At 35.8% G+C, this 9163-nt stretch overlaps 1 protein-coding gene across 1 annotated transcript; it reads right to left on the bottom strand.

Annotated features, from left to right (window-relative positions):
* Nucleotides 1-7291: 7291 nt before the first annotated feature.
* LOC110756170 (uncharacterized) lies at nt 7292-9163 on the bottom strand. Its single transcript, XM_021957561.2, has one exon. It carries the CDS (start codon nt 9013-9015, stop codon nt 7441-7443), a length of 1575 nt encoding a protein of 524 aa, XP_021813253.1. The 5' UTR covers nt 9016-9163; the 3' UTR covers nt 7292-7440.

Below are 9163 nucleotides of genomic sequence, written 5' to 3'. Positions count from 1 at the left end.
TATTGATCGAAATTATCAAAACTGTACCTTAAACAGTAGCAGATCCAACCTAGCTCCCAGAATCATATATCCAACCTTTTGAATTGATATTGATCGAAATTGTCTTTGTTGAACAGTGACCTTCTGTCACAATTACAGGACAGCTAGCTTATCATGATTTCTGAGATGCTTTTTTATATTCTTAAGCCTCCTGCTTTCTCTGCGAATTTCAGTTTTAAAATTCCTTTTTATGATTATCCAAACAGGGAAAATTGTAATTTCCGTCATTTCCTAAATTCTATATACAAGATATCCAAACACTGGAAATTTGGAATTGACGTAATTTGAAATGATGTAATTACAAATTCCGTCATTTACAAATTCTATGAAAATTAGAATTCCTTCATCCAAACGCAGCATAATTGTTTTTTTGGTTCTACGGCGTCGTTTTATGCCTTTCATAAATGATTAAACCATATTTATTCGTGACAAGAAACCATCACTTCGTTTAAAGTGGCCTTTAATTAGGGCCCCTCCATGTTTAAATAAGCCTAGTAAAGCTATGGGCCCCCAAGCTTCCACGAACACAAAGCATCTCGATCACCAAAAAATTAATCAAACGCTTATCCAAAACACCTATCCTTTTAACATGATTATTTATTTATTGATTGATTGGTTGTCCCTTTCTGCTGCTTGTGCTTACCCTTTTCTTTTATTTTTTTTGTCGACATTCTTTTTCTTTTTTGTTCAACATATAATTTGCAACATCAAAGGTCCATTGTACATCTTTTAATCACATCAACGTCTAATTTTATACTAAAAGGAATTTTTTCCGTCCACACAATCCGACGATTAAAGTCAATGATCGTGTTTAATATATGCGATATCAATTCGCAGTTTAACAACACAATATGCTATACAAGTAATTACAGTATGGTATTAGAATATGAGTATCGTAGTCATACTACGCGATATAATTCGTCCACGTCTTATAATATAAGTGGGAAATCATAATATTGTTATTCACTCGTATTATAACACGTAAATGAGTTATACCACGTATCTGTGTATTAGGTATTACAAAATAAGAAATCATTATTGCATCAAATGAAAGCAACTTGCTATAAATTTTTGTTAAATTTTTGTGTTGGGTGGCAAGAATACAATGACAGGCTTCACATGAAGTACATTGAAACTTCACATGCAAGAAGAAGAAAAATACACCCACTTAGGTATTAGGATCATAAGTGACCCGTGGGAATATATGCCCCTCCAATCCTAAGCCAGGGCTGCTTCTTCTAGATTGGGACAGTTTGGTCCTTTTCCTATGTAAAATGAGACCACCACCACCTTCATTTCATGCGCTGCTTGCCATTTAGCCAATTCTCCATTAACTACATAGTGCCACTACATACTATTAAGACAAAGAATCTTTTTTTTTTCTTTTTTCTTTTTTCTTTTTTATTTTGTGATTAGTTTCTTTTTCTTTTTCTTTTTATTCTTTGTTGTGATGTGATCTTAGGCACTAGACCTAAGAAAAAGTGTGCATTATAGGAAGATAAAATGCCTTCTTTTTTGTTGGTGTTGTTGTTGTTTGGTTGGTTGGGTTTTTTTTTCTTTTCTTTTTTTTTTCTCTTTGAATAAAGGAAATTATCCATCCAATTTCTAATTTGTTGTGATGTGATCTTAGGCACTAGACCTAAGAAAAAGTGATCATGATTGACCAAAATATAAGTTTGTTAGTTTAAATAAGTTTTTGAATCAAAACATTCAAAATGGAAAAATAATATCGTTATGTAATCAGTCATGGATTCATATGGACTTTAATAATTTATTTGTAGTCGCTCATATACACGTATTATAATATGTCGATAAACAAAACACCTCTAAACGAGAAGTTTCGATTTAGATTCATGTCAATCAAGATCTCACAATTATATAAAATCCTTGTTATGTTATGGGTTGGTAAAACATTCCCATCATACAAACCCATATGTGGAAACAAATAACAAAACCAAATCACTTGAATAATATTATACAATCAAAACAAAGCAATGAAATATTCCAAATTCAATGTCAAACTTTTCCATACCATTCAACACTCTACGATCGCCACCATGAACATGATTGCATTAGGAACTCCATTGAATATTATTATTTTTGGTTCATAACTCATTAATGTGGAATGAAAATTCAAACCCAAAATTTCATTTCGGATTTTGGAAAGAATTGCGTCATTCAATAATGTGATTCGGCAGATATTGAGTAATTTTTAGGATTATTTTAATGTCACACTAGATTTGGCACCAATACACGTAAGCAAAAGGCATAAATAAAACAAAACAAAAATACTAAAATGCAGAGTGCAGACAATAGAAGAAACGACGTACGGCTTCAAAGCTTTCGGCCTACTCTATTTTCTAATGCTGGTCTGGTCCATCTCCTTTTTGGTCCATGCGTGTGTCACTCTCACATTTTGTCATTAATTTAGCTAGAAGTTGGGTTGATGAGGATGTAGGGGCACGTATGTATTGTATAGGGTTCACAATATGCTATACATGTATTGTAAAGAATTTGTATTGTACGCATGTATCTATGTACAATGTACATACATTCATATGATATATTTATACCGTTCACTTAATTATGTGATAGGTATAGGTACAACATTTATGTTTCGTTTTACAATCACTTAATTACATGAGCAACACATGATAAGTAGATATGAAAGAACAATCATCTCATCACGTGAACAATACGTGATGCGCATATGTGAGTGAGAAAGTATATATATTGCCGCCACACTCTAGAATATTCTAGTTATATATCTAATTGGGTAAATTTGTTTCATTATCATCAAGAAATTCTCCATCAATTTCTCTCACTTTATGGTATTCTCATTTTACTTGGTTAGGATGAATGACACAAGCCAAGCAATGTACTCTATGATTATGAGTGCTCAAGATGGAGTGGAACAACTAGGTAGTAGTTGAAACTTTTCCATGGGAAGGAAAATGTGTTACATGGGAGTATTGAAAAAACCAAAAAGGATAGAACTTTTATAAAATCTTCCAAGTCAATGTCAAAAAGAGAGGTGGAGCTTTTGCCAGTGTTCATATACAAAACAAGGTTTGGAGGATTCTCTAAAATTGCTCAACACAGTCCACTCAAAATGTCTTGTCCTATCTTCTAACCCAATTTGCCATTAATTATACATCATTTTCTATTGAGGGACACCCTTTAGGGTCCCCTATGAAATTTTTTTCAACGATTCATACCAATATTTAAGTCTACATTTATAGATCATTATTGCAAAAAATTAGACAAATTAGAAACCGTTTTGATATCTAATTGTATCCTACAAAATCAATGAATACAGTACTTCAAGAAAGTACTAAAATTTCAATAATTCAATTGAGTGGTCAAATGATATCGGATTCAAGTGATTTTTTTGTAGAGATTATCTTTGAATGAGTATCTACAAAATAGACGGTTTGGATTAGTGAAATACAATACGTAGTTGACCCTACAAAGGTGTTCCTCAAATAAGCTAATTTGAAGGATCCCTCAATGAAAGCTCTCGGTATATATAAAGTGGGCCTAACTATAATGATTTTCCAAATCAAAATTTCCTCTAATGAAATTCAACCCTTTGATCTTATGTATGTGGAGTCAAATTAATTGAGCATATTTCTGTGTTATCACGGTCCACCGAGAAGCATCTCACCACAAAAGAAAATTAGAAAGGACTGGTAATTGTCTCAAGCATATGAAGTGATGAATGAGTGACGCATTTTGGCCATTTATTTGTGTCGGTGGCTTCTTTGGCTTTTACCATGGATGGATGCATTCGAAGCACTTCGTCGGTGGGCATCCAAGGCAAAGGAGAAAATTTAGGAGAATGATCTCACCTTCTTCACCAAATAATCTCTCACTTCTTTCCTTTTGGACCCATTACGCAATATTTTAATACAATTTATTTATAAATGGATCTAACTTGTTTCTTATTAGAATCTGACATAGTGCGCGATGGATGGTATCTTCGAATAAACCCGTACTGTTATGTATACTTCAATGGAGATCAAGCTCGCAACTTATTCTAGTTCTAATTCTTTTCCTCACATCTTATTCACCTGAAAAAAGGATAATGTTCTCTTACCGGAAGATTCTGATATTTCACGTCCTCAATATTACTTGCATAAAAAGAATATTTTTGTTGTTATATTGAAAATCCAGAACACACATTCAGGGTTGTTATGATGTCTTCGTCGGACTATCTAGTATGAAAATATTTTCGTATGTACGTACGTGAGTATGTAAGTTGTATGATTTTCAAGTTTTGCCAAAGCTTTGTTTCATTATTCTACGTACACAACATATGCAATGTCTTCTGAATTGGAGTTTTCTCATTGATGTGGATGAGAATGATATTCAAATCTGATCAAGGAATTCATTGGCTACTTGCTTGTTTTATTTTCTGTTCCTCCTACGTCTAAAAAATTAAAAAAGCTCTAACATTATTCACTATTTTGTGTAATCTCAATATGCATAAGACAAAGTGAGTCGGGTGCATATTTTAACACCCGATACGCTCTGTTAATTTGAAATGTATTGATTATTTTTGTTTATCTTATTTATAAAAATAAATAAAAATATTTTCAATAGAAAAATGAAGAAATTTGAGAAAATAATTGAAGGCAAAAAATAACAAACGATTAGTTGCTGCCTATTTGAACCTGGACATGAAGTTCCAAACAGAATAATTCTAACACTTGGTGTGACACTGACAAGCATGCATGATATTAAGATTATATCATAACAGTACTCAATATGGTAAAAGAAATGGATCCCACAATTTTTATTATTTTATGTAAATGAACTAGTGTTGCGCCAACGGCAAGGAGAAAGAAACCCTTCCCGAGTCCCTGACCAGTTATGAGAAATCTACTCCTGAGTCCTGACTAGTTAGGAAGTAAGTTAACTATTGTTGTTGCATACTTGCAATCTAAAGCCATAATTAATTAATATCATTTGGGTTTATCAAGGCGATAACCTCGCTTACTTTGAAAGATGAATTTCAAGTTAACGGAGTCTATTCACTTGCAGATCAGTTGTCTCAACTCTCATGTTCGAACATCATGGCGTATTGGCAAACAATATATATATATGAATTTTGAAGGGGCTTCAATACCGTCTGTAACTTTTTATAAAGAAAATGAAGAGTTCTTGGTTTTTGGGTTTTGGATCTAATTAGCAAGGTGTAAATAAAATTCTTTTTGTCAATTTATTTTTGGTTCAATGTGTTAAATGAAGTGTGGGCCATGATCTACACCAGCCAATCTCTTACCTATAAATGGGTCCCTTAAGGTTGTCTTGAAATTTGCCACTCTCTCTCTCTCGCCAGAATGCCATCAATGGAAAAGAAAGTCAAATAAAGAGTATTTAATATGTGAGCCTTTGAAATGTGAGAATAAATAATAATAATTAAAAAAAAAAGATCGGCATGGGGAGTAACAAATAGCCGTACACTTTTCTTACAATCTCATTAACCCTGAAATAAAAGTATTTTTTTTAAGAAAATAATATTTGTTTTAGTGACATGCAGCATTCACTGGGATTACAAGTTATTGAATCATAAAGTTCATCATTTTATTATTTGAAAAATAAATGTAGGAGAATATTATAGTTATTATAATTTGTTAAGAAGTTAAAACCCCACTTTTTCATTCAACCAATGCAAAACCTCAATTTAGTGAGTTTTTGAATATCTTAGAATTTTTTTTAGCATGTTTCCAGTATTTGAATTATTCCAATTCCTACTGTACCATATGCGGGTTCGGTATTAAAATCAATAATTTAATATCTGAAAAATCAACAATTAGATTAATTAGGGAAGTTGTTGATGCATTCCCATTTCTCCCTGTCTGATATATAAGTTTTCGATCTATAATTTTTCTCATTCCTAATAAGTAAATATATTCGTCATTACTAACGATATATATATATAAAAGAATCAATGACTCATTATCAAGTACCAAAATCTTAGCTATTGTAGAAATTTTTTGGTAAAACAATTGAGAATCCAAAATTGAATGTCAACTACTTTTGTTATCTAACTATTTCGTGGAACATGCTGTTATTATGACACGAGCTTAGATACCAAGACGAAGTTTGGAGGCACAGTAAACTGTAAGGCTGGCAAAAGTGAAAAGTAAAGTCCCTTAAAGAATTACACGTTTTTTAGGCTTTTTGGCTTCGGTGCTTGAAAAGCAGGGAAATATTTAAAATCAATACGGATGGAAAGATCACAAGCACATGGCTCCTCATCAATGCTCCTCCCCCTATAGCCCTACGCGTAGTTGCCTCACATTCCCCCCATGAACACAAGCACGCACAATCAACGCCTCACCGTTTTTACCAACAAAAAAAAACCACTTCATCATTTTCAAAACGAGTTTGTAACTCAAGTGATTAACATGCACTCAAAGTCTTATCGCTTCATTATTTTCATAATGAGCTTATAGCTCAAGTGATTAATAGTAATTATCGATATACTCGTGGTCCTGATATACTCGTGGTCCTGTGCTCGAATCTCCCACCTTCTAAATATTATTTGTATATAAAAGGAAGAAGAAAAAAAAACGTGTCGCCATTTTCAAGTAACCCAAGCCTTTGGCCTTTTTCGGCTTTGGCTTTTTGCTTTCATTGCTTTCACCATTTTGAGATCTCTTTGCAAAGAGATTTATTCATGTGCCCAGCTGGGGTATGGGCCCACTTACACCAATATTTCCTTCTTAGTTTTTTGCATTAATAATTATAAAACAAAAAAGGGTTGCTTGATAAAACAAGGGATTTGCTAGAGCCTAGCTGCATTGGTGCTAAAACCCCCCCATCAATCTTGCATTAAAAGTTGGGTCTTTTACCCATTTTTATTCAAAAAAGTTTCCTTCAAATAGCTAGAGCTTAGCTGCGAAAACCCAATCATTCTAGCACTAAGTTTCTTAGTTTTTTTGTTTCCCACTAAGCCTCTTAGTTGACTTGACTCAGTTATGTTTGACCTAATAGAAGTTTTAACCCCTTTGACTCATAAAAACTTATATGAAATATTCCCGGAAAATTACAATATGTCACGTGAAAAAGTTATTATACGTGACATACTGTGATTGGCAGTAATAGCATGTAAGTGTTTCTCCCTTGGACCCTCTAATTACTATTTGATTGTATTTGCTTGAATTGTGCTCAACCTACAAAAATTCTTGCCACTACTAGAAAAAAAAATTACCACAAAAACATCACCATACAAAAGTAAAAATACACAAGAATTTAATTTATTGCTAAATCAATATTATAAACAAGTAACAACAAAAATTGGGGCCATGGATGGAGGGAAGAAATTAACAAAGAAAAAGCAAGAAATTTTTTGACAACATCTTAATAAAGATTTCTATTTTTTCCCCTAACTTATTTTATTGTTTCCTGACAATCCCTATAGACAGAAGTATCTATTTCTGATAAACAAATTTGCTTCATAATAATAGAATTTAGATCCAGAGCGTTACTATTACCACGTTGGATTATAGTGTGACCCGACAACCCAGTCGCTGCGCCGAGTGAATTCGGGTCCGGAATTGACTCAGTAGATGTTACCAAATTGATGTTCTTCGCCACGAACGCGTTGGCAACAATTTGACTCAAAATTCCTGACTCCGTGACCGAGTTCTTCCTCTTGTGCTGCATAATAGCCCGAACGATTTCTGTCAACACGGTGTTCGACAGCCGGCGGATACCCCGAGCTCCGCCGGTGATAATCACCGAGTTAACGGGACCGTGGGACGGAGTTGACTCAGAGTTTTTCTTTCCATGCTTACCAGGTGGCATTGTGAATAACAGAACCGACTCGGGGCTATGGTGCCTGACTCGGCAGAGTGGGTCGCCGAGTACAACCGAGTTTTGGACGTCGACTAACATAATATGCTTGAAATTTCTTCTAACTCGGCCGAGAAGCATCGGGTAACAAGCCCACCTTCGTAGACTCATAGGGACCACGTGGTCTAGAAACCCGGAAAGCGAGTTCTCCGGGTCAAGCTCACCGGCCTCGAACCCGACAACCGAGCCGTAACTCAACTGAGTCAACTCAGCTTCCGAGTTAGTGCTCTTCTTCCCCCACAGAGGCTCCTCAATTTGCTTCTTCTCGAGCTTCAGAAACGGAGCCACGTCGAAACCCGAACTGGGTTTTCGACTCGTCCTGTTCAGCTCCTTGTAATGGTTAATGAGCTTGAAAAACGAGTCGTCCTCCTCTGCAATTACAGAGCCAAATCTCGAAGAAGAAGAAGCAAAGATGAGCGCCACGTCAGCTTTGGATGTGAGGCCGGACCTGTGCAGGAGCCTCAGAAACAAGCGGAGGTCGTCTTCGGTGACGTCCTCTTGGACATGGCCCACCACAAGATCGGACATGGCTCTCGTGCCGCGCCTGTACAGAGTGCCCATTTTTTGCAGAGCAAATTGGTGGCGGCGAGAAGCAAGATTTGGGTTGGTTTGTTTTTGCTTCCACATTTTGCCAAACCAAGAGGAAGAGAGAAGGAAGCTGTGATTTGGGTTTGTGGTGGCATTGGGTTTATTGAGTAATTTGGGGCCTGTGTTGGTGGTGGGTGGAGATTTTTGGGAGAGAAATCTTCTGGAGGCTGTTGTGATGAGTGGGTGAGGCTTGGTTGTGGGTTCAAAGGTTGAGAGGGTGAAGAGGAGAAGGGTGATGAAGACCAAAAAGGCACAGATGGAAATTGTGGATCGGGCTTTAGACAAAAGGAGATTATTGGAATTGGTTCGTCTGAAAATTGTGCATGTTTTTGATGAAGAAGAAGAAGATGAAGAGGAAGGAGATGGGGAAGAGGACGATGAAGAAGAGAAAAGCATGTTACTTCTGTCAACAATGGCTGTGCCGTTGTCTTCTGGAAAGAAAACTAGAAGCAAACCCATACCCCAATTTTCACTGCTGCTGCTGCTGCTGTTGTTGCTCTTGGCCTTTGCAATCAAACCCATCCGCCCTTTTGTTCTCTCTCTCTCTCTCTCTCTCTCTCTCTCTCTCTCTCTCTCTCTCTGTGGCTTTGGCGCTTTCCCTTTCTCGCTTGATAGGCTAGGCTGTCTGTGTGCGCATCTGGGTCATATTTTGCTATGCTCTTGCCCACAT

Source organism: Prunus avium, chromosome 7, assembly GCF_965620075.1.
Source record: "Prunus avium chromosome 7, drPruAviu1.hap1.1, whole genome shotgun sequence".
Lineage (NCBI taxonomy): Eukaryota > Viridiplantae > Streptophyta > Magnoliopsida > Rosales > Rosaceae > Prunus > Prunus avium.
Note: the sequence above shows the minus strand (reverse complement) of the source record. Positions and strands in the feature narration are given on the sequence as shown.

Coding starts and splice junctions, on each gene's coding strand:
- LOC110756170 (XM_021957561.2), bottom strand. CDS start 9,015: ATGGGTTTGATTGCAAAGGCCAAGAGCAACAACAGCAGCAGCAGCAGC.